Raw genomic sequence first — 27244 nt, forward strand, 5'->3', positions numbered from 1 at the left:
CTTATCGCTCTCTATAGGTACCTCAAGGGAGGCTGTAACGAGGTGGGGGTTGGCCTGTTCTCCCACGTGCCTGGTGACAGGACGAGGGGGAATGGGCTTAAGTTGAGCCAGGGGAGTTTTAGGTTGGATGTTAGGAAGAACTTCTTCACTGAAAGGGTTGTGAGGCATTGGAACAGGCTGCCCAGGGAAGTGGTGGAGTCACCATCCCTGGAAGTCTTCAAAAGACGTTTAGATGTAGAGCTTAGGGATATGGTTTAGTGGGGACTGCTAGCGTTAGGTCAGAGGTTGGACTCGATGATCTTGAGGTCTCTTCCAACCTAGAAATTCTGTGATTCTGTGATTCTGTGATTCTGTAATTTCAAGTAGCGCATGGTCTCTTGTATTGAACATTCTGCCTAAGAGACAGTAAGAATTAGATTGTTAACATTATGTTTTACCATTTTACCTTCTGCTCTCAAATTATCTTGTGTTTTACAGTTAGTATATTTTGCAGAACAATTAGCAATTAAGTTATTTTAAGTCCCTGAACTGTGTATATATGTATTTAAAAAAACAATAAGAAAGATCAGGGGGAACTAATCTCTTCCTTGTAGTTTTTTAATGAGGAATGAAACCTGATATTAAACACAAGAGATCAGCTGAGCCCTCTTTTAAGAGATCAGCATTGCTGAAATTAAAATGCCTTAGACATATGTAAAACAATCTGATTGTTACTTCTGTTTTGGTGTTAGTTAAACTGCTAGAGACAATAAGAGCAAGAGAAACTTGTATTTCTTTAACAAATACTTTTCTCTATTCTTCCTTGGTCATACAGTCATTCCCAGCACAGCACTGCAACGCGGCCACCCACAGTGAGCTTGCAGCGGACCATTTCTGTGGAAGGGTAAGATGATTCTCTGTTGAAGCTGCCTGTTGAGCTCTCAGATATCCCTAAGCTAGATGTTGAACTCCCCATCTACATGCAAGAGTTAACAACTTGTGTTGTTGCATACCATGTTGAATACATCTCTCAATGTCTGTGAGATGCAGAAATAGATATTTTCAAATTAGTACTGACCCTTTTTAGATATTCATATTGAAAAGCTTGGTTTACATAGAGACAAGAATATTTGTCACATGTCTCAGTATCTCTTCATCTCACTTGACTAACATCAATATTCACATGTATTAGCTGTAAAATGGTTGCCATTAATCATGTGAATTCCCAGTGAAGTCTTACTCTGTTTTCTTAATACATGCATGAATTCCTTTTGGCAAAGCAAACCTTGTCCCAGACTAAGGCTGAAGATGTTCTGATAGAGAATAATAATCCCATGCTGGTGCACGTCTGTCTATATTATGTGTTAATTGTAGAAGCATCACTTTGAGTACTTAGCTGGCTCCACTCTAACAGAAATAATTGGGTAAAATATGAATAATTCATAACTTCAGTTAATATTTTTGCATCTTTATGATATTAGAAAACCTGATATTTAACACTGAATCATTTATATTTTGGTTTCTCTGACTGGTGAAGTTTCCAGAAAATGTTATATTTGTTTCTCCACTCCCATAGAAATGTAGAACTGTCTGAAGTATTTTGTAGGCAATAACTTATGGACTACTCTTAGGTTTTATTTCAAAGCTTTTCTTTGTTATAATAAAAGTGGGCGTCCAAAGTTTCCAAACAGGAAAGGTGCCATCTTGCTTGTGTTTTATGTTGCAACCTCACTGTGGTGCAGTGAGAAAAGAAAACAGCACACATGTAAAATAATCCACTCCTAAATGAAGTTTGAAATGTTTTTCCCACAAGTTTCAACATGAAATACTAAACAATAAAGAAAAATATAACAAATCTAATAATGATTTTATGTTTTTATTTAAAATGGGTAAGACTGCTTTATTAATTTTCCATTGAAAACAAACATCAATAATTAAATCCTTATAGGAAAAGCCCATATGGCTTAAGAGCTTTTATCTGGAAGGTAATTCTATAAATGAAGGCCTTATCAGCCAGCCTTCTTGCTCTAAGCAGGGCTAATTTCAAAGTTTCTGGTTTCTCCAGGTCTTTTTCTAGTGAAGCTGGGACTGTCACCAAATGTGGAAGTTACACAAGCTCTGGGTAACCACTGTCAGTACTAAAACACCCTCATTTTATTATTTTTTTTAATTTTATTTTTCTTTCTCTCTAATGAACGAAGAAAGACATACTCTATCCCCCTGCCTTTTTCTCAAACCAATTTATGAGGAAAATTATGTTAGAAATAAGAAAAACTGAGAGGAAAAAAAAAAAAAAGAGGAGAGTTTGCTAAATTGAGATTTAGGAAAATAATTTCTATTATGATGTCTCTGACCTGGTCTACTGGACTCCATAATAAGGAGGTACCCCACAGGCTTAAATTGCCATTGAAATTTGGTAATCAATCTGTCTACATGAATTTTTAGATAAATTGCAAAATCTGCACTGGCCACACAGACAGTTTGCATATATTGTGTATGAATCATTAGAGTGGGGGAAATCTGTAATTGATATTACAGGTCTCCTGCTCTTCAGGAGGTAGAAGAATATCTGGCTTGTAATTATTACTAATCAACTTATACTGAGTCATATTTCATTTCACATAGGAAAGTGGGACTGTTATCCTATTACACTGCTGAGCAAATAAGAGTAATCAGCTCAGCCCTAAATATTTCATTATATTAAAGCTCAATTTATTTTAATGTTTTTGTGAAGTCCATGCTGCTAAATAACTTTATAGCTAATACGATGTCAGGTCAAAACAAGTTATTTTTCTCTTTTAGGAACTGGGTTTCCATCAGTAGAGTCCTGTATTTAGGTGACTCATTATATTGCTTTTGAGATGTGCTTTGTAAATGACTACTTTGCCTGGAAGGCATCCCTAAGACACACTGAGATTTCAGACCAGCATGCTAGCTCTGTGTGACTGACTGTGTAGGCACTGCAGTAATACAATTAGTTGGTCCTCTGAAGGAGAAATGAAATACTGGAGGGACGAAGAAATGCAGGTGGAATTGCATTCACTGGCATTTATTCCTTTCCACCTTGTTGAATATGTGATAATTGAACTGGCTAGCACAGATGTTTTAAAAACTTTAATAGATTTTTGATCTATGTAATGGGTTCATACATAAAAAAATATTTTTTTGAGAGAATGTTTTTGTGGGCTTTATGTGTAGCAAAAATGAGTATCAAAGTTTAAAAAAATGTTTTTAAAGCCTAATTTTTCTTTATATTCAAGCCTTATATTCTTCACAGTTTAATAGCTGTACATGAGGTGAACAGATTTATTGTGTCTACAAAGCCATGAACTTCACAGGTGTCTGATGTCATTGTTGGTGCAATCTCATTAGTAACTTCCTAAATGGTTTATCTTCTTGGTTTAAAAACAAGAAAACTATAATGTTTGGATTTGAAAATATTGTTAATCTGAGTTGGTTTTTTTTTTAATGGTTTTAATAAAAAATTTAGATGTGGATATTCAAAATGGGAAAAATACTGGACAAAAACTAAAACCTGTTACGTGGAAATCCTTCTGTTCTTCTCACAAATCTATAATGTTAGTACTTTATGATAGCAATTCTGTCTCCAGTTGACATTCAGACTAAATTTTACTTAACGTTCTACTGTTTGTACCAGCCATCTACTCTGCTGAGCTACTTAGTAATTGAGATTTCAACTTCTTTTATCAAGAACGTTTTATATATAAATATTAATATGTAAATAAACAGCATTTTAACCAGGTCTAAGGGTAAGAACTTTTATTCTGAACAGAACAGACTTTACAGACAGCTTTGTTTCCAAAGTATCTTATATAAAGTAACAATGGATGCTTGCTTCTGATGTAGTGTGTATTGATATTTCAAAACATGGCTTAGAGGCATTGCTATTTTTAGGTATTCTCTTAACCTTTGAATGCCTCCTGTCTCCTGACAGTGTGATGTGGTTGTCTATTGTGTTCATGGTAAATAGAGCTATGGAATGGCAAAAGCAATAGTTTGTAGAAAAGTGATTTCTGTACATAACAAATAGTTTTTTAAAACCAGGATGCATAGCAATCTTTTTAGTATGTGTATGTGTTGGGTATAGCAGGTGGAACAGAGATGCAGATTTCTGGATTTGATTATTATCAAGTAAATAATGCACCTCCTAGATCAGAGAAGAGAGACAAATGCTTATGTGAGACAATGTATAAATGAATAAGCACACTGGAATAATCATCTCCCTTTCAAAGCTGCAGACCATATTAGTTGTCCAACACTGTTTCTCTAGAATTTACTGAAATTTCTCATATCTAGGAGACGTACTCTTATGCCTTTGAGGTAAATGTCAGGCACTGAGGTAAAAATACAGACCAGTTTCACTTTTCAAATAAGAAATTATTTTGGTATGCCAATTCTATCTTGCTAGCTGTAAGCAGAAAACATTGCCTGGTGTGCAGGCTTTAATTTCTCTACAAAGGACAAAATGAAAGACTACTGAAGTCCAGAGGGGTTCCCACAAAGCAAATAAAATTGTCCATATATAAGTCAGTGTACTCATGCATGCATCAGTCAGGTTGAAGCCTGGCTCCCAGTAGGTTCCTTCATATTAAATATACTTCAAAGTTTGTGACAAGTTAGACATGATGTTTGGAAAATAAATGCATAAAAAAACGTATTCAGTATTAAAGTTAGGATATAGTACTGCTTCTACAGCTAATGCCAACATTCAGTCAACAAGAAATGCCAGAGAAACCATAGTCAATTAACCTGATAAAATACTTTTTCAACAGAACAGGTCACCATTGCAAGCAAATTTATGTTTTGTTATGTGATCTGATTCAAGATCATACAAAGCTGAAGGTTTAGTTGTTTGCAAATCAACACTTGGCAAAATGAGATTAAAATTACCAATCAATTGCATGTTGTAATGAATACAAATGCTCACTTGGCACGTGACCAAAATAACGTCTGAGTGTAAGAAGGCAAAGTTACGCCTCTGGACTGTGATGCTCAATGTGACAGCAAAGGACAAAAAGAAGATTTCCTTATTTGTTATTTTCAGTCATAAATGTAATCATTATAGTAACAATTAAAGTCATGAATTGGGGATCAGACCCCACTGGGTCAGGTATAACACTTCTGTGTAACAGTAGTGGGGCTGGAGAAGGGAAGGGCTGCCTGCTCCCTGCTGCTGCCAGACTGCAGTGTTTTGGAAACATCACAATAAAGGTAGACCAGAGAGAGGGCTGTGGGCAGTACTGTCTCCCACTGTGATGGAAAGATTTTGCCAAGCCTAAGAGGGAAATAACAGGGGAAAAAGTAATAGCCAAGATGCTGCAGAGATGATACTGCAACAAAACAATAGATGAAATCACTACAGATATTTTTTTTCTCTAAATTGTTCTGAAGCAGTTGTAGAAGGTATAAAAGAAAATATGAATAAGCTGAGGTGTGTTTTTTTTTTTTTTTTCTGACTGAACTTTGATGGCTTTTAAAAGGGTGTGTGTGTATAATCCATGCCTTCAACCACTTAAGATTTCAAATTCTCTCTTGTGTGATAAATCAGACAAGATTTATCATGCACAAACATTGTACACACCGGCACCTTCTCTATCCACCATAGCTTTCTGTGTTAAGTGCTATGAGGAAGAATTTTCAACCTACTTGAATTGCCTTTTTCAGGTCCTTCCAATATTGGTGCCCTTTGGCTGTCCAAAATAAACATGCAGTTTCTTATTAGAATTTTTTGAGGTACTAGAGGGAAACTACAAGTATTTTATTGAAAAAGAAATGGCTTGATTAGACAACTGACTCTAAGCAGGCACAACTCAGTGCTCACACAGTGAATTGCTATAGGCAGACACTATAATGCGCAAGAGAACGGTTCTTTGATCCTAAGGTATCATTTTTTTTCCATGATGTATGATGTACATCATACTAATGCATAACCTTAGACTGCATAACCTTAGTATAATTTATATATAATATATAATAACTTATATATAATATATATATATATAATATATATATATATATTATATATATAATATATATATAATATATATAATATATATATATAATATATATATTATATATAATATATATAATATATAATATATATATATATTATATAATAATATTATAATAATATTATATATTATTATAATATTATAATATTATAATATATAATATTATTATAATATAATATATATTATAATAATATTATATATTATATATATTATATATAATATATATATTATATATATATATTTTATATATATTATATATATATTATATATATATTTTATATATATATATATTATATATATATATCTATAATATATAATATATATATAATATTATATATATAATATATATAATTTATATATAATAACCTTATGCTTAGAATGCATAACCTTAGTATAATTTCACTCTACAATTTTCTTTCCTGCTATTTGCTACTTGTAAGTAGTGTGAACACTTTGTGTTGCATTATCACAGAATCATAGAGTCATCTAGCTTGGAAAAGACCTTCAAGATCACCAAGCTAACCCTCAACCTCATCTACCAATTCCCATCTGTAAGCAATGTCCCTCAGTTCTACATACACACATCTCTTACATACCTGCAGGAATGGGGACTCCACCACTTCCCTGGGCAGCCTATTCCAATGCCTGACCACCTCTCATGAAGGAATTATTCCAAATGTCCAATCTAAACCTCCTCTGGTGGAACTTGAGACTGTTTTCTTTCTCCTGTCATTTGTCACTGTGAGCACAGTGCTTCGCATGGAAGGTGTAAGGCCAAGCTGGGGTCTGGGTGTTGCCAGTCCCACTGCTGAGCTTTCTATGGTATGTTCTACAGTAACACCAGATCATGGTGTGCATGAATGGATATATGATATCAATATTCTTTGTGAAGAAAACAGCATTTTTGAAACAAGCAAACAAAAGATGTAGAGCTTAGGGAAATGGTTTAGTGGGGACTGTTAGCGTTAGGTCAGAGGTTGGACTCGATGATCTTGAGGTCTCTTCCAACCTAGAAATTCTGTGATTCTGTGATTCTGTGAAAAATAATAATCCTGTGGCCAAAGCAAGATCAAAGCCCTATTTCTCAGTCCCAGCTCATTTGGGATACCTCACTGATTATATGTAATTGACCAAATCTCTATGGTCTGATACTTGAAAGTATCCAATGTGCTTAAATTTCTGTAGATGGTCCAAAAAGCACAGAATCTTTTCAACACCCTGATTTTATAGATGGTGCAAAAGAAACAGAAAGGCAGAGATGTATCAGTGTGATATGAATACTAAAAGTGACTGTATTCTTTAATGTAGCCAACAGCACAAAATAAGCAAATTGAAAATGGATTTTCTTTCAGTCAGCTATTATAAGAATTACTTGTTTTCAGAAAGCTCTTCCCCTTCATTTATCAGTCCACTTTTTAATCTCCTAAATTAAATCTATAATTACTGTGGATTCAGAATCCAAAGGAGAATGATAGGGAGACTCACATTGTTTTTGTCAGTCTCTTACTATAAAAGAGTAAAATTGATCAAAACAAAAATTCATTACAAATATAGTAGATACAAAACACTTAGCTGTTTTCAGCATAATGAACAAGTATAACAAATATAAAGAAGAAAAAAAAAGGTAAGGAGGAAAAATGCCTCAGTGTTTTGACTTTTTAAAATTGTATTTTTCTGACAGGAGAAATTTCATTAAGTGTTGAAGTTTTACCTCCTCTGATTTGTTGCTACTTATTGGTTTCAAATATTAATTTCATAATACTTTGCTCTTACATCAGGCCTCCAATTTATAATGTGCTTTACAGAATCAGATCTGCTGCATTCCCTGAAGCAAGTCCATCCAAATTGATTCTCCCATTGATTTCTTAGCTTGTAAATTTGTGTGGATTGCAGCACTTCATTTGCTCCTTCGCTCCTTGTTATGATTTCTGGCTATATTATAGTTAATCTTCCTTCTTTCTCTACATTTTTTCTTTTTAATTTCTTTCCTTTACTCCTTACAGATGTACTCTCTCCCTTTGTCCTGTTATCTCTTTTCTTTGCTTTTGTTTTGTTTTATTTTGTTTTTGCCTTCTGCTGCCTTCTGTCAGTCCAGGGATGTTTTCATCTCATACTTCTTTCTAATTTCTGCTTGATTTCCCCTGCTGCTCTTCTCTGTTTGTATTTGGTACAAAACTGCAGGAGGGCATAAAACATGCACACACAGAATTAAAGTGCTAGTACGCTCTGTTAGCACCTAGAAACTTACCTTCAGCCTTATTTATCACAGAAGAAATTGTAAATGTGATAAGTAGTTAAAGCTGGAGGCAAAAGCATGCAGTTAGACTTTTCCTTTTTAGTAGCTACAGAGTGCCACCTATTGTCTTAGAACAAAACAATGTACATTTTAGATAAATTACACTGAAATTACCTTTGCCTTATTTGCTGTTGTCTTTATAGAACATGTTTTTACTGAATGCATTTACAGGAAGAAATTGTTATTCACATGTGAATGTGAAGTTATTTTTCTTTCACTTTTTACTCTCTCGTGACCATGTCTTCTTTTAGTCTTCAATTCCATTGCTTCATTTATGGCATTTACCTGCACTCTGTCTGGAGACCCTTGATGTGTATTGGAAATATGTTAATAAAGAAGTTCAACAGAAGGAGAAGATTTTTTCCTAATGTTGCTTTCCAAACATACAAGAAAAAATGAAGCACCTGTTCTTAGATCTCCTTAATAATTACATTGAGATGACTATAATATTCTATGGCAGGTGATATATTATCCACTCCTGTGAAGACTGGCTGAGGGAGTTGGGGTTGTTCAGCCTGGAGAAGAGAAGGCTCCAGGGAGACCGTACAGCAGCCTAAAGGGGGCTTACAGGAAAGCTGGGGAGGGGCTCTTTGTTAGGGAGTGAAGGACAAGGAGGAATGGTTTTAAACTACAATAGGGTAGGTTTAGGTTAGATATTTGGAAGAAATTCTTCACTCAGAGGGTGGTGAGACCCTGGCACAGGTTGCCCAGAGAAGCTGTGGATGCCCCATCCTTGGAAGTGTTCAAGGCCTGGCTGGATGGGGCTTTGAACAACCTGGTCTGGTGGGAGGTATCCCTGCCCATGGCAGGGGGTTGGGACTTGGTGGGCTTTAAGGTCGCTTCCAACCCAAGACATTCTGTGATTCTATTGATCCTCATCTTTAGCTTTGTCATAATTGATCTTTTCTTTGAGTGTGCTTAAAGCATTGACAGATTACTCTTTAAGAGATCATCTGCCAGTATTGTAGTTTGTTTCGTTAATCAGTAAATGTCTTCCTACTTTAACTCCATAGAATGCTACGACCCTTTATTATCAGCACAAGTGTGGTTTTGTTTCTTTGTTTGTTTTTCAGACTCTGTTGTGCAGGTGTGTATTATGATATATTTCAAAATTCTTATTTGTATTTATGGTATATACATTCTATTTTTGCAGCATAGTCATGGCTAAAGATTATTTCTATGATGATTATTTTTATGACAGCTACACCTGTGCATTCCTGAATCCACTTTTCAGATTCCACAAGATACTCAGAAATGAAAGAAATACGGAGGCAAGCTATGGCTAGTAGTCTCTATACAGCCAAATTTGAGTCATGACTAAAATTACCTCACAAGGCTAAAAAGCAGGAGTTGAAATCATTGTGTTCTAATCACGTCTTCTGACATTTCCCCATTATTGTTTGAGCTTCCTCTGAACATAATCATTCAAGAGCAGAATGTGAAATTTGCTGTCAAAAGGCCAAAATTACAAAACAGCACTGACAGCATTTTAGGCATAAATCTGCTGACGATCAGAGGCAGGGATTAATAATTGGGCCAACTTTTTGTTGAGCTGCACAGCTTAGCATTCAGTAGATACCCAGTTGTATTGACCTAGTTTTGCCCATAGCACTAGCTCTCAACTTTATGATCCAAGTTGCCTGTCATGTGTAAAAATACTCAATTTCATTTTGAATGAGAACTCGTCTGATTTCTCACCAGCAGAGCATGCATATATATTTGTTTGACTTTACTGCCTCTTTTTCCTCAATATCCAGGTAAATAATACTGGCAGTAGCTAGCTTTCACAAACTATTTTTCATCTGTAGGACTCAGGAATGACAAGTGTCTTTTTGTTGGTGAAGAAATTGAAGAGGGAAGAACAAATGACTTGCCAAATTCACTCAGCAGCACATGGGCTAAGTGGGGAAGGAATCCATGCTTCCAGCTGCTGTCCTAGTTCTGTTCCAGCCCCCAGGCCACCCTTCCTAATTAAAAACCTATTTAGACTTCTTAGATCTGGATTACATTATGTCTAATCTGCACATAGCTAAGGAGGTGCTAAAAGTGTTGCTACAAGGCAAATCAACAGAAATGATCCAAAAGAGAGGGAAAAAAATCTATTTATTTTTTGGTTGGTTCAAAAGAATATGCAATGTCAATACTCTATGTCATTTTCTCACAGTTGTATTTTTTTATTTTTTTTTTCTGACTGTATGTTAATGTTAAGTTATAAAATGGAGGCACATACAGAGTAGGAAGAATACTTTCAAAAAGGGTTACAATCTCTTTTTAAAATATTATCAAAACTGCTTGATTTTTTCTTTCAAAAATACTAAGCCTAGATATCAGAAAGTTGAGATATTGTTTAAAGATCACGATCAAGCCTGGGATAATACTTGTGAATTAGCATTGGGCAAAGCTAACGAATTCCTACTGATTTTGGAATTATCTTGTAAAGGTAAAGTTCCAGTGTATACAGCCATAAAACTTAAAGCACACCAAATAAGACTTGTCTCTTAATGCATCACTTCTTTTTCTCTTCCTTCTTTTCTTTTATTTTTTTTTAAACAAAATAGAAATGAAAAAGCCATTAGTATTCTACAGAACCATTACAGAGTACACAAGAAATATAGGATCTTTTAACAGGAAGTATTCGGGAGCACAGCTCTTGAGGTCTCTTACATGCATGTTTATAATTGTCACTTTGCTAGTAACCTAGTAACTTTTATTTGTAAAAACTGAGAATTAGAAGCAGATTCTCTTTCTCTGTGAGGAATCACAGACATAAATGGATGTGAGTATTTGCAGGACTGGGCTTCAGATACACACATATTCATATTACAATGTCATTTATATTTATTTATTTATTTTCTGAAAAGTAAATTGTTAGAAGGATTTGGAATTGTGTAAGTCAGTAAACATAGTGTCTGCATGTATATATTCTTGTGTGCTTGTTTGTCCAAAAGAGAGACAAATCTGATGCATGGTACATAGAAATCAAGAGCTGGAATAGCTGGCACACTTCTCAAATAAACAACCTTGATTGATTAGGAAAGTCCTTTCTCTGGACCTGAGTTTTCCTGTCAGTAAAGTGCATATTATTATGCATCCTTTGGGGTATATTTTCAATTTACAGATGGAAAGTGCTATATGAGATGTAGCTGTTATTATTTATTGATTTCCATCCTACTGAACAACTTTTTAAACAAAGTAACACAAAAGCTGATATACCTCAGTCTGGGGCACTTATAAAGCTGCTGTGTGATTTTACAATTGCAAGTTCTTAATAATGTCAAACCAGAGTTTTTTGGAAGATTCTCCTCTATTAGATCGATCATGCAAATGTTATTTGCTTCAAATCTGCCAAGATTAAAACCTATTGTCATTGCCTTGTCCAGATATTTTATTTTTTAATTTGTTCATGTAGAACTTTTAAGAAAAAAAGGTACCATCTGAAGTTTGATTGCACTTGTATATGCAGTATTGCTATAAATGAGATTATAAGGTATCTTCAGAGTTTTGTTTTTTCTTTTAATGGATCTATTATTTGATCTGGTGAGGATAACTCCAGTGAACTGGAATTAATAGAGATGTTTGAATTCAGCCATGAGGAAAAAAAAAAAAAAAGGTCGCTGCTTAGTTGTTATTCTCCAATTAACAGATTTATATCATTTATTAAATGGTTTAGTTAGGTAGGAGCAAGCTATTGTTTCTTAAGGAAAATATAGTATGCTGAAGATGCCTTGAGATAACTACACACTAAATCTTTGAATGGATAAACATTATTATTTTGTTTCTGTACAGAGAGCCTCGAAAAATCATCCTGCACAAGGGTTCCACAGGACTTGGTTTTAACATTGTGGGAGGAGAAGATGGGGAAGGCATTTTCGTGTCTTTCATCCTAGCAGGCGGGCCTGCTGATCTCAGTGGAGAACTGCAGAGAGGAGATCAAATTTTGTCTGTAAGTATTTGTGTTGGGTTTTGCTGACAGATTGCTTAATCTTGTTCTTTGTCTGTACTGCAAAGGACACACAAAGGCTTCAAAATGCCTTTTTGGTTTCTATTGTGTGAAATCCAAGCTGAAAACAGTTCATCACTGAGTATTTTGTTTATTTACTCTTGCTTTATATACCATTTGTTCAGGGTGTTAGCTGCAATGAGATTTGCTCTGCTTAATATTACCTACAGTATGGCAACACCACAGTGAGGACCTCAGCACTCCTTAGTTTAGCCCATCATCCAGTTCCATTTTGCCCAAAATGCACTACATAGTCAGAAGATATTTCCTAACTTCAGTTTTTCTTTGAGGAGAAATAGTAGGATTAAATCATCCAGGCTGTGGGTGCCATCTAGTGTGCAGTAAACTGCTTAGCAACTGCCCCAATACAATGAGATTAACTAGGTTATGTTAATTATCTCTGTGCCTCTAATGAATATGATGATCACTCTGAAATTTATTTGCAAATTTTATAGGATAAGATGCTTTGTAGCCTGAGGTTATATTTTGCCTATTTAGTCTCAAAAACATCTATGAAATTTTTCTTTCATGTATGTGTTGATAGTATGCAATTTAAAAAAACAGCATTTAGGCTCTGTCTTAGGCTCTCTCAAGTAATTGAACATCTGACTGAAGCAATCTGAACATAAAGGATTTTGAAGGGCAGTAAAAGCCTTGAGAGCATCCATTCATATCATTCTGCCTTACAGAAAAAACAAACAAACAGCAAGCAAACAACAACAACAAACCAACACCAAGAACAAAACCAAAATCAAAACATTATACAAATTGATAGACTTGGGCCTGTTTTATGTAAAATGCATAAATAGCTTTAAGGCAAAGAACTGAAGCCCAGGAATTACTCATCCCAGACGAGTGACCAGTCCATGAAGCTGAAGTGTCACACTCATTCCCACTGTCATGCTTTCTGTCCCTGGCATCTTGTATCCATGGCTGCATTTGGGTTAATGGCAGGGGAAGAAGATGGCTATGGACTGGATGGTTTGTGGCATGGTTATATGGCAGGTTCCTGGTCAGTGTGTGACTCCCTTCAAGGGGGAGCTGGAACTGCCTTTCCTACATTGCTCAGGCATGTCTTGACCTCTGGCGTGTTCTATGAATAGTGAGTTTACCTTCTGCACGTTGAAGTTTAGGTGTAAAAAAGTGCCTGCTGCTTCTTTGTAAAATCATGGAAAATCTGGTGAGCTAACACTGAAGGGATACAGTAACCAGAAATTGTGGGGATCCATTCGTGTTTAACCCAGCAGGCAGCTCAGCACCACACAGCCATTCACTCACTCCCACCATGCCCTGAGTGGGATGGGGAAGAGAATCACAAGAAAAAAAAAAGTAAAAACTTACAGGTTGAGGTAGAAAGAGTTTAATAGAATAGAAACAGAAAGGAAAATAATAATGACAATAAAAAAATACATATATATAAAAGTAATGCACAATGTAATTGCTTACTACCCACTGACCAATGCCCAGCCAGTCCCTGAGCAGTGGTCCCCCTGCACATGGCCAAAATCCAAGTTTAATTTTTCAGCATAACACCACACGATATGGGACATCCCTTTGGTCAGTCTGGGTCAGCTCCTGGCTATGTCCCCTCCCAGCTCCTTGTGCACACCCAGGTACCTCACTGTTAGGGCAGCAACAGAATATGAAAATCCTTGGCTCTGTGCAAGCACTGCTCTGCAACAACTAAACATTGGTGCATTATTAGCATTATTTTTCTCTCAAATCCAAAACATGGTGCATACCAGCCACTATGAAAAGATTAACTGTAAACTAGACGAAACCAGGACAGGATCATAACTCTGTCTTTTATTTTGGTCTGCTCCTTGCAAATAGTTTAAGAGTAAGGACAAGTAGAAGTCGTTTATGTGCCTTGAAGAGATTCCTAAATAAGTAAGTTCATAGGGAACTGCAAGAAAGCCACAATAGAATCTTACAAAGTTATCAGCATGGATAAGGATAAGGAAAGCAAATGCCTGTGCTAACAAGAATACAGACAAGGAGCATGAGGAATAGAAGTGACAATTTCTTTAGGACACTTATTTCATTTATTTTTCTTTGGCTAGATGCTGTACAGGAAGGCTGAATAAAAGAGTACTATGAGATTGGAGCCTTCACAGTACATTATATTCAGAAATCCAGCAGCTCACATACAACTTTAAAAGTCCATTTTCTTTTATTTTTCAGCAGACATATATTTAGCACTGTGGGATACTGCCAAAGTTGAATTTTTAATTCCACTTTTTGTCAATTTCACAGCAATGTTTTCATAAGTTCTAATTAAACTTACCAGTGTTGCTGCAGCATTTACTTGTCATGCAAGAGTAGTTTGTTTGTTCATTGAACAGAGAGGGATGGAATTATTACTAAATTAGACTGCATATATTTCCCCAGGCAATCACAAAGTCAGGCACTGCTGACTTATTAAAGTCACAAATAACTATTATGAATCAATTTCTCCCATGCTCAAACAAAACAAATGTCATGCACAGGCTAATTTTAGAGCTGATTAATCTTAGACCATTGTCTGGTGAAGGGTCCTGGACACCTTAATTTTATCAAGCTGCACAGAATAGGTCTGTTTCTCTCTGTCTATGCTTACTTGTCTCATCCCTCAGAAACACTTACTTCCCTACTGTTGCCCTACTTGTTTCGCTACAGTTTACCCACTTGTTTCTCAAAACACGATAAATCTGATTTATCAAGAACCAATAGTGCCATGGGTTAAACCATGACAAATGCACACCAAGCTAGTATATCAAATTAGCTCAGGGTTTGTTAAATTTCTTCCAGATAGGAAGCAACATAAGTGATTTAAACTTTGGAGACCTAGAATGAATTCCTGATTTTTCTGTTGTTTTTCCATGACCTTGGTCAAGGTGCTTTAGTTTTCAAAGCCACCTTCTCCAACGTAGAAGAGGAGATTCACAGCACTTTCATAATTCGTGCTTGTGCTGTAATTATGGCAAAATGTTGACTAGTTGAGAGCTGTGTATACTCACCTTCAGTTGGGTACCTATAAATATACCTTAAATAGACTGCAAACCCATGAGTTAGTGAGTTAGTCCCCACGAAGATAGAAATATGCACTGTCTTTGGGTGATTCACTGGATGCATACGTAGTCCCAGAGACAGCCTGTAAAGCCTGACGCCATAAAGCCATAACTTCTCTGTGTGCTCAGGTGGCCAGGAAGGCCAACGGCATCCTGGCTTGTATCAGGAACAGTGTGGCCAGCAGGGCTAGGGAGGTGGTCGTCCCCCTGTACTCGGCTCTGGTGAGGCCGCACCTCAAATACTGTGTTCAGTTTTGGGCCCCTTGCTACAAGAAGGACATCGAGGTGCTTGAGCGGGTGCAGAGAAGGGCGACGAAGCTGGTGAGGGGCCTGGAGAACAAGTCCTACGAGGAGCGGCTGAGGGAGCTGGGCTTGTTCAGCCTGGAGAAAAGGAGGCTCAGGGGCGACCTTATTGCTCTTTACAGGTACCTTAAAGGAGGCTGTAGCGAGGTGGGGGTTGGTCTATTCTCCCACGTGCCTGGTGACAGGACGAGGGGGAATGGGCTAAAGTTGCGCCAGGGGAGTTTTAGGTTGGATGTTAGGAAGAACTTCTTTACCGAAAGGGTTGTTAGACACTGGAACAGGCTGCCCAGGGAAGTGGTGGTGTCACCATCCCTGGAAGTCTTTAAAAGACGTTTAGATGTAGAGCTTAGGGAAATGGTTTAGTGGGGACTGCTAGCGTTAGGTCAGAGGTTGGACTCGATGATCTTGAGGTCTCTTCCAACCTAGAAATTCTGTGATTCTGTGATTTTCTGCCTTCTCACTGTTACGTGACAGAGGAGCTATGTGTCAGAGTCCAAACATCCTCCAAGGGGCGCTATGATATATAATGGGCAAGGAGTGAAATTTAAGTTTATTTTTCTTAAACGCCACCAGGTGGCATCACAGGATCAATAATGACAGAAATCTGACCGGTAACGCTAAAACCTTAGGAAAACCAGTGGTAGCCATATTCTTATTTTTTTTTCAGTTAATTGACTGGGAATGTTTAAAACTCTTCTCAGAAAGAAGGCTGATATTCCAAATGCTTCTGTGCAAAGAGACAAAATTAGTCATATCTAAACCTTGAAGGCAAATTGAAGAATAATGGAAAATGTTTTCTTTCAAACTGCAAACATTTCAAATAGCAAAAAGTGATTTGTAAATTTACATTTATGAAAAGCTGTTTTTCCCCTCTAAAAAGTGGTGTTTTAAATGCTGGTTACTTCTTGCTATAATTCATTATATTCTTGTGAGTTCTTACCAAACTAATCATGTTCTTTTTGACTTCCAAATGCCTTTAAAAATGTGGTAATGCATACATCAGCAAGGTTCACCAGTATGACAGAGTATGTCCCTCCCACTAGGGTTGTCCTGCTATTGAGTAAAATAAAATGTTACCAGATAGCATCTTGAATACTAATTGGGATAAAGAACTGATTTGCTAGGTTCTGCCTACACACAGATTAGCTTTTCAATCAGAACTGTACAACCCAAACAGAACAGCTAAAAGTACCAATGGAAGTATTATTTCCATTTTATAGCAGTGGAAATGGGATGCCATTATGTTAACTGATTTCTTTAAATTAAGGCAGGCAGTCTGGGCCAAGACTAAGTTCTCCATCTGTTATGAAAACAAGGTCTCTAGTATAAATAAAACGTATTTTTCCTTGATGCCACTCTTGAAAATTGAAATTCCAATTCCAACACTAAAGGATATTTTGTCTATTAAAATAGAAATGTGTTGTTTAGTGAAAATCAGTTTGATGAGCACAAATGATTTCAAAGAGCCATGAACATGATGCCCACACCTTGTATATGTATCCTAACTGACAGAGAACAGTACAAATCTTAAAATTTTAGAGAAGAGGTACACGCATTGTAAATTTTGAATACATTTTAAGCTTTAGGGGAAATGCTGGGAGATGTAGGGGAGAAATACAGTCCTATTAAAATATATATTTATTTATTAACATAACGATTTTGCTTTACAATCTCATATCAAATTACCATAAAACATAACTACTTGATTTAGGTGTCTTATCCTGTGTTCTTCAAAAGCATTTTCAGTACCAGTCTGGCAAGATTCTCTGTATATACCTCTACAGAGCAGAGAGTTAGTTTACCCACGCAAATTCAGAAGCAGAATTAAGATTTACTATTTCAAGGCTTGACACACAATTTACACACAATTAATTAGAACACATTGCTCCTTGAATTTCTTTTCTCAGATTTTTTCAAACACTTTTATGATTTTTCTACCAGACTACATCAAGTTAAGTATTGTTAAGTAAATGAAAGAATTTAAGTGAATTAATAGCCACAGGGAGGTAACAAGAAGTCTTAACTATTGAAATGATTGAATTTTGTGTTGTTGGGAAAGACTAAATTTCAGATTAAGATACTTAAAGATAGACATGCTTTCTGGGTGTGTATTCCCCATTAAAATCAATAAAGACTGATTCAGCTGGCCAACTATGAGGTGTCTAGAGCAAGTTGAATTGCTCTGTAGTCCTTATTGCCTGTATTGATTGGATATCCATTGACTATAAGCTCAAACACCTATCCTGTATGTGCATGTCTATATTTAGGCATCTTAAATTGAATTTCACATTTCACGTATTTGCCTTTACAATACATGTTAGATTTTTCACCTAATACTGTGTTTGATTCATCACAAAGAAACGCAAAATAAAACGTGTGCCATAAAAACAGTATCAGTTTTATTTTATTCTCCTACAGAAATGCTTTAGTACTATGTGTCTCACAGTGGCAGGATTAAGTGTGGCTGCTATCCTGAAAGTAGTCAAGAGAAAGAAGAGACTGCTTGCTCTGGAGAAAGACTGCTGCTCCCAAGCAACACATCCTGCCAATTACATTAAGGAGATAAAATATGTTTCGTGTAGAATAATTGCTTAATAAGGGTGTGAAAAAGAGTAGAAAAAGAACAGGCTGCACTGTGAAGATGCAGGTAGTACTCTCCTAATGCTTCCATTTTCACTGGTATCTCACCTGAGGCAGATGAACAAAATCAGACAAATTCTGTGTGACTTTCATCTTGATGTAGCATAGCGTTCATCATGAAGTATTCATATATGGGGAAAGATGGTATCTGTTATCCCCTGATACTTCCTGAGAATCAAATAGCTACGTACTGGGGAAAGGGTTACCAGAGATATTCTGCAGGGATTTCTGTCACCTTCTCATCTGGTTGATAGTATTATATATGGTTAGTTTGCAAAACTGGTATTTCAGCATCTCAATTCTGTATTGCCTTTGGTCTTTTATACAAGGTTTTTCCTTGTAGAGGGAAGGTCATCTCTTATATTGATCAGATTTTATCTTCTGTCTGTGCATTGTCCTGCTGTCATTTTATGTGAGAGATTTGCTTTTCCTTATGAGCTTTTCTTTCTACTTGGTTCCTCCCACACAACTCCTACCCACCTTCTCACACACATCTGTAGCAAAAATAAAATACACTTTAGAAAGAATAATGTTCTGCAATTTCTACTCCAAAGTATGTGCATATAGAGCAAGATAGACCATTAGAGCTCTGTTCCTATTTATAGCAATATTTATGCTCCATTTTGCTGCAGTTGGAATTGACCTTCCGATTGACTTCCCTTACTTCAGCTTTCTAATTTAAAATGGCTTTTTGCTCATGGTAAAAGCAGTAAAACTACTTATGGCAAAGAGGGCATTTTGCTACCTAGTTACAAACTACAAAAAAAAAAAAAAAAAAAAAAAAAAAAGTCAAATACTAGTTTTGCTTCTCAGATTTATTTTTTTTTTTCAAAATTGCGACTGGCTTGGAAAATGTTTGAATCATCTCCACTCGGCCCAATCACAAAACAGGCTTTATGATGGAGATTGCTATGGGGCACGGCGGAATCCTTTCTCCATGGAGCATCAGTCACTTTTGTGTAATAGTGTTAGGATTATGAGGGGTACTCCCTTTGCCATATAGCACTTGCCTGCAGAGGCATATCTTTAGGGTGCTTACTTTCCTGTGGTGTTGAAGATGATGTAAAGTTTTTGATGAAAAGTTTTTAGAAAGTTATGAAATTCGAGGATGATTCAGAAATGGTAGTGGGTCTCTAAGAGTCCTCCACCTGTTTATGTTTACATGAAGTCATCTGGGTGCACTGCATCCCAACCTTGTAAATGATCTCAAATTCACCTTTTACAATGTGTTTATTATCTTCAGATATATGTCCAGTATTTGCTGTCATCATGATAAATCAAAAACATTTCACATGACAACACTGAATCACCATTACAAAATTTCTGTACAAGAGATTTTTAGAGGTACAGAAGGCAACTGGACAGCTAATAAACAAAAGCTGGGTGCTACTGCAAATCTGTGCTTTTGAAAATCTTCTATTTTATACATTTAAAGAGGTGGCATCATCATCATCATCAATTAACAAAATGCCTTGGAGTTTAATTTCCATGTCAGGAAAAATCTAGCATTCTCCTTGACCATGAAAATTCACTTCAATGAAGTATGAATTGTGTCTATGTAAAAAACATCATCTGCAAATACTTACCCTTGGATAAGAAAGCTGGTAACAGACTGTTTTTAGTGCTGTTGATAAATATATATGATCTGATGGCTGGCTAAGTTGAACTTAGACATATTCAACTTCAAAACATGATGCGCTTGTTTTGTAGTCAGGGTGACTGGATTATATTGCCATAGAAGGTAGTAGACTTGTCACTTTGGGACTTCAAAATAAAATAGATGGCTTTCTAAAATACAATCTTAATAGAGCTTCTGGGGAAAAACTTACCACCTGCATGCTAGACTAGTATGTGCATTAGGTGACTGTAGAGATACCTTTTGTCTTTTATTAATCTAGAAATCTGTCTTCCTGATGGATTTCTCTTTTTTTTGTTGTTTTCCTTTCTCTCTCTCCCTTCTGTTTCCTTTCTCCCTCTCCTTTCTCCCTCTTCCTCCCACTACCTTTCTGTAATATATAGTTTATATTGCAATTTCCTTGATGCAGTAACTGCTTACTTAAGTCTTTGATATTGCCAAGCACATGATTAGAACCTGATAAATACTATTAACAATTCTCATGAATAAGATATGTCTTTTTTTTCCAAGCAGTGTTAGCTATCAGACCTGTCAGTTGTGTCATGCAAAGCTAGCAAATTGGCCTAGACCAGAGCCCGTGTATTTTTGCTGTGATGAAATCATCAGTTGCCTCTAAAACATTAATTTTGTAATTGTCTCAATGAGTAGGAATGATCTGATGCCAGACTGCTTGCTCTTCAGCTCCTAATTCTTTAAAGAGGAGTTCACATTCACTTCAAGGACTCTAAATTAGAAAAAATTGTTTCAAGATTGTCTAACAGAATTATGTCACGTTTGATGTATTGAGGATTTGGGTTGAGCTATATAGCCTTCTGCGTAGCCTTAATGTCACCTTCATAATGAAGGGAAGATAAAAATAGAAATTTGAAAGCCAAAACTACTACTTCTGGACAAAATGACTACATCCCTGAGTGTTATTCTTTCAGAGATTTTTCCCCAGACTGGACTTGTGTCTTGTGCTTAAACAAACTAGACTCCAGGCATCATTCTGCTCTGTTGCCCTGTAGCTTTTGTGTTCTTGAGTGATTTAAAAAAATGAGACACGTAATAATAGAAATTGGCTATCCATTAAGTATTAAGTAAGGTATTTGAGGGATATCTTCAGTAATTTATTGGAGAAGATCTTGAGGATCCTTAAAAAACAAACAAACAAACAAAAGAAAAACTACAGAAGAATACAAGAGCCACTTCCTTTCCATAGGTTTTTAAAAATCTACTCTATATTTGAGACTACTGCTCATCATCTATTCAAAGAGCCTGTGTCACATAATTCTACTCTGTAGAGCCACAAATAAATATGAACATTGTGATTCAGGCAGTTTTAATATTAAAAAAAAAAAAAAAAAAAAGTCTGAACTTAACAACTGAGCACTGAACAATTCATTTAGAGCTGAACACTTCACCTACAGCCAAACATTCCAGTTAGACAAGCTACCTCTGAACCATTCAAATATTGCCTCATACTCAGTATAGATTTGTTGTGACACAAGACACAAGATGTCATCCCGCATCTTACAGCCCGTGTTACCATAGCCTATGAACATGGAAATATGGAAAGCCTGTCAAGCAGAGAATAGGGCAAGGTTTTCAGTTTTCAGATTTGCCACTAACTCACTGCTTGGAGTCAGACAAGTTACCAATGTCCTACTGTCTCTAAGCAGCCTCTAATATTGATTTACTTTTTTATTCCAGTACCTGAGCAACTTTTACATATTGGCTTCAGCTGGAATGATTGTTCTTATCATCTTTGAGTTACAAGACACTTAGTAAAATGGAAACCTTTACTTCATTTCAGAAACAGGAGAATTGCAGTAATTAGTTCCATTTATATCATTGTTTGAAATTCAAATGAGAAACAAGAACACTACAACATTATGAGAAAAAATAATCAATGATAATTTAGCTATATGCATATTTTGGTAGGAAAAATTCCTTTTAGGGCTGTGTGGAAGCCAAGATCTATACTATAACTGCTATCAGCAGGGGAATGCCTATGAGACCCAGGATGAGAGTAGGAGACAGAAACCCAACTGCTGAAAACAGAATTGGGGAGAAAGAGGATTAATTCAGAAAGCCAAAAAAATGAATGAAAGTAGCAGTCATGTGTAAAGTAAAAGCTGTAGGTGGGAGGAGGGACAATCTGGTATTTTATCAGTTTAGAGTAGGAAGATAGTACTAACTGTAAAGGAGAGTGAATATATGAAGACAGACTTTGGTGAGGAGATTACATTATAAGATCCATGACAGTATGTGGTGGTATTTGAGTGGAGGAAGGAGGGAAAGTAAATAAAACAGCTACTAGGTTTAAATTTAAGATGTGGTAATGAGCATTTTAACTTAATGAATATTCCTACTTATTAAGACTGATGAATATTTTATATATAAAATAAATGGAAAATATGTATATTTATTTAAAAATTAGTTAATAAATAGTAGTCTGCACTATTAACCAGCATGGTATACATATATGAAAATTTTCACCATTAACAACAGTTGTATGAATACAAAAAGACTACGTGTGTACCTCTGCTTAGACTTTACCATTTAGCAATGAGATAAAATACCATTGATCAACTTGTAGTTGCAGGATCACATTGGTTCAGGTCAGTAATGGAACTAGCTGGTAGCTATTTAATGACCTGAGTGAAGTAAGTTTAATGTTCTTTCAGGCTCCTGTAAGTCTATGTGTCCTTTTCCAAAGCCACAATTTATTTCAAACCCAGTTTAAACAAGTTTTAAGGAATTCTAATGGAAACAAGAGGAAATGGCTCTTAAGCTATCACTGTAGTGAATTGTTTCAGTGCAATTACTTTGATTTAAAAGTTTGCCAATCTGGCATCATTCACAAATACTACAATCACATGGAAAGCACTTCTATAAGGAAAAATTCTGTTTCGTTTAAATTACAAATTTAAAATTTACAGTTTGGGTTAAAAATATAAGTCTTTGACTATGGTTATAAACATAACAGGTACTGTTTGGAATGATTCATGTGGTCTGGTGAATCATAAAGCTGGTTGGTTCCTATGGTAAAAGGCAGTGTGTGCAAGACACCACTTCAGTAACACGATATTTATTCCTGCTTTAAAGATGTAGTGCTTTGATACCTCTTTCAGCAGGTTTATCTCTTGCCTTAAACTTGCTGGCAGTAAAAGGCATACTAAATGATGCAGCTTGTACCCCCACAGCATTTCTTGTTTTCCAGACAGAGGAGAATTTGCCTCTAGAATGCCCAGCTCATCAGAGCATGAAGACCAGCATAGTAGAGGCAGAAGTCATATTTCTAAGGTAGAAAGACAAGGAGAATTGACAAGGTCACTGAAAGTGTTGGCCCATAAAAAGAGAGAAGGAGAACATGGTATTGTGTTTTCAGTGGAGTCGAGGATAAGGTAACCACCATAATAGCATGTCCAAGCTAAGCAGTTTTAACTGGTAGGAATAAAATGAAGGCATGGAAAAAGAAGCAAGAAAAGTGAGAGAAGAGCAATAAAGTGTGTCTGAATATTTAAAACAAGGTAGGCTAGGCAGTGAAAACTCTTTTCCACATGTGCATTTCTCTGTTCTTTCTATTTCTAAGCGTTTTCCTGTCAAGCAAAGCAAGAGCTGGGCTGTCCCAGCGCCCGGGAGCTGTCTTTGGTGCTGAGCAGGCCTCAGCCTCCTGCTGGAGGCTTCGTGTAGCAAGGAGGTGACAGGTTGATGCTCAGTGAAGGACTGTACTTTGGCAACATGCATGAGTTTCTCTGAATTCTTGTAATTTTCGCTGGATTATATCTGTTGTCTGAGTGCTGTGGGCCATTGCATAGCATGATTATGCCACCTCCTCATGAGGAAAGTCTTCCCCAGTCATGTTCAGAGCAGGTCACCCCTAATGCGTGTTTTTTACAATGTTCCCCATCTTGCTGGAAGACCGTGCTTCCATAACCTAAGGGGTGATGCTGTGTATTCTGTTTCCAATGACTAGTCAGGACTGCTGGAGAACATGGCTCAGCTTTCCTTTCATCTTTTGTTAATGACCTTGAGAATGCCTAAGTCAATGTGCAAAGTCAAGGCAAGTGAATAAGGTTCTTTGTATTACCTCAGTGCAGTCAGTGAGAATTCTGGCTGTAAGAGTTGTTCATATTCAGAATTCTGTTTACTCTTTCAGATGACAAAAACTCTTATTTTATAGGTTAAAAAAATAAAAGAATTCAGCCACAATTTAAAAAAAAAAAAAAAAAAAAAAAAAAAAGTAAAAATCTTCTGTGGTATTCCATGGTAAAAAGGTGCTTTTATTTGCTATTTTGCTATTTGCCTTACTCTATAAAAGCAGGTACTGACAGTTCAAAGCAGAAATGAAAAGAACTCCTTTATGTTTTCCTCACTAGAGAAGGAGTGTGTTTTTCCTTTCCTTTCCAATTCATCAAAAGATGCCAGGCGTTCATTTAATCACTGTACAAAGATAAAATAAGGCAGTTTAAGTAAATAAATGTCAAATAAAACAGATATTCTGCTGGACTTTGCTGTATTTGAATGACCTACATGTGGGTCATGCTCAAGTTAATGTAACAGGAGAAGACAGCCAGACTGGAGTAAGTCATAAAATGACACTGTTCAGAATTGAATCATTTTGTGCTAATATGGCCTACTCAGATATTTTAAGGGAATGTAGCCAGTTTTAGAATAATGTGATCTATACAAGAAATATATGCAATCTTTCATTTAGAATATGATTTAGCATTTAATGAAGTAAATAGTGCTTTTGTCTGAGTCAATGAATGCAAGGACAATTACTATAATTCCTATGAACTATAGTTGCATTTTTTTTTCTCCAGATCAGTTTAATTTTGTCTGTAGTTTTAAATTATAATCTTTCAATGCAGAACTTCTCTTTGCTTGGAAGCATTTTAACCACTTTTTTGTCACAGCATGCAGGAGAGACAGACATTTGTATAAGCTGGAGGCTCTTCTTATTTCCATTATGTCAAATTCATTTAGGCGTTAGGCACTGGAAATTGTGCAGTCAACTTCATTCTAAGCTAGGACATCGGGATTGTGCAGTCAAGCTCAAAACAACAAAGCACTACTTTGCTTATTGTATAATGCTTCTTAAAGGAAGCTAGCACATTTAATAGAGAAAAGAAAAAAAGACCTTTGAATATGCATTAAAATTTCCTACACACACTTGACATTTTTCTGGTATTTTTGTTTTATTTACTGATTATTCTTGACAAAAACAACATTAATTTAATTGAAAGCAGCAATTTAAATATATTTTAAAAATGGAAATTAAATCATTTCAGACAAACATATCCCCATACTCAATTGTAATAATTAAGATACTGCTTTGGAGGAAGAGGCAAAACGGAATATTTGTTTTACCCTGATGAAAACTCTTGTTCATTTTGGCCTGAGGGTAAGAATTTGATTAAAATGTGTAAATTAATGGCATCATTCATCCAGAAGTAATGTTTTTACACGAATATGATCTTTTTCAATTAGAAGTTCTGGGACTTGATTATATTTGTTTTTAAATATTGGGAAATTATACTTTTCAGGGCAGAAACTGAGTTAGCATTTACTCTTCTCATTCTCTAGCAAGTCCGACTAGGTGATAGGAAAGTCCTTTCTAACTTTAACATCTATTATTCTGTAGGAAGAACCTGTCACAGGCATTATTGAACAATACAACAGTTAAACAGACTCACACCTGTCTATTTGGAAAAAAATGTTTGATTTTTTTCTGCAGCTATGCACCTACAAGAGGGAGATCAATGTTTTGGCAATGCAGTGTAGTTAGGTCACTAACCTGTTCAACATTTTTTTTATATATTTTTACTCTTAGTGCTTTGTTGGGTTTTTAGTTATTACGTCAACTATAGATAGGACTATTGTTCTGCAGAGGAAGAGCAATAAGCATGTGCTTTGTTTCTCTTTCCTACATTCTTTCATTTTATCTACAGAGATATTACTATGATTTATTAATGCTTTTTAATGCTTGATGTTCTGTTAATACAACTTTTATAGATCACCACGGTGTTTTCATATTTTGATTAAGAGAGGCTTGTGTTCTGAAGTCTACTGTCTTCAAGTTTAAGCCTAAATAAACTGATTTCTAATTTCTTTTTTTCACCTTGTAAAACTGACCAGGTGACATCATTCATATGCTTCTCCCCAGCTCAAGCGCTTGGGAATTCAGGAATGTTTCTTTAAGTTTTTCTTAATTCTGTTTTCTTCATCCTATTGCTTCTTTCTCAGGAGTCTCTCAAGGACTCCAGATACTGAGGGAAACAAACCAAACCAAAACAACCAAACCAAACCAAACCAAAACAAAACAAAAAAAAAGGAGATAAAGGCCAAGCTTTGAAGGAAAGGTGACTTGGTTTCAAAATTGTCTTCTACAGAAACACTGAATCCAGGCTGAGTTTCTTTTATGGCCTGGTATAGGCACTGTGCTGCCTAAATGACAGAATTCTCTTCAGGCCTCCAGAGACACTAAAGCTGTGACTAAAGCCCTGAGTTAATGAATAGTGCTGGTAGGCCTTTGCCCAGTATTAAGGATCGTAGTATCACCACAGAGTAAATGTAGGGCACAAAACCCTTTGCTTCCACAGCAGTAGTATACATCACTTCTCCTTTTGAGAAGTTTGTATTCTCCACTGTGGTTTTAAACTAAGTCCTAATTGACACTATATTCACCTTTAGGTATTATCACTATCATGTATTACAATATATTAGATTTTGTGATGCTAAGAACTCTGTTTATTTATTTATTTATTTATCTATTTATTTATTTTAGAATGCACTTAACTATTGCCATTTATGATACTATATTCCTAGACTAAATGTCAGCAAGTTTTTTGCAGGTGTCTTATGTTAGTCTTGCCTTCCACTGAACTTGAGGTTCACATATAGAACTGTGATATAAGTATTTGAACCTTTGGCTCATTTTATTTATTTATTTTTTTTTTTTTGGAAGCTTCCATAAGGCATTTCTGCAGCTGTTGCTTTCAAACCAGAAGACAGGACAACTGAGAACTCTTGTGTTAGACAAATTAGGAAGTCTTTAATCTTATATTTGCTCAGAATTTCTTTTCAGGTCCATTAGTCCATTACTTTTAAGTAAAGATTTTCACTTCCCTGTACACAATCTAGATACAAATTGTAAAAACAATATGAATTTTGCATACTTCAGATGAGAAAAATGTAGAAAATAACAGATTGTATATATCAGCATATAGTGCTTTCAAATATATAAGCCAAACACACTAATATATGGCAATACCAGAATACTGAGTAACTGACACAGCCTCAGATTGTCTATATGAATGT

At 35.8% G+C, this 27244-nt stretch overlaps 1 protein-coding gene across 6 annotated transcripts in view; it reads left to right on the forward strand.

The window, feature by feature from the left end:
* DLG2 (discs large MAGUK scaffold protein 2) overlaps positions 1 to 27244 on the forward strand; it is a gene marked incomplete at both ends in the record, with an annotated part of 1073896 nt that overhangs the window by 825417 nt on the left and 221235 nt on the right. For all 6 annotated transcript variants that reach the window (XM_084304810.1, XM_084304812.1, XM_084304813.1 and 3 more), the window contains 2 exons: positions 815 to 883; positions 12094 to 12250. In XM_084304810.1, the coding sequence (XP_084160936.1) occupies positions 815 to 883; positions 12094 to 12250 (226 nt within the window). The remainder of the gene's footprint in view (positions 1 to 814; positions 884 to 12093; positions 12251 to 27244) is intronic.

This window comes from Netta rufina, assembly GCF_964035555.1.
Source record: "Netta rufina genome assembly, chromosome: 1".
In the NCBI taxonomy this organism is placed as follows: domain Eukaryota; kingdom Metazoa; phylum Chordata; class Aves; order Anseriformes; family Anatidae; genus Netta; species Netta rufina.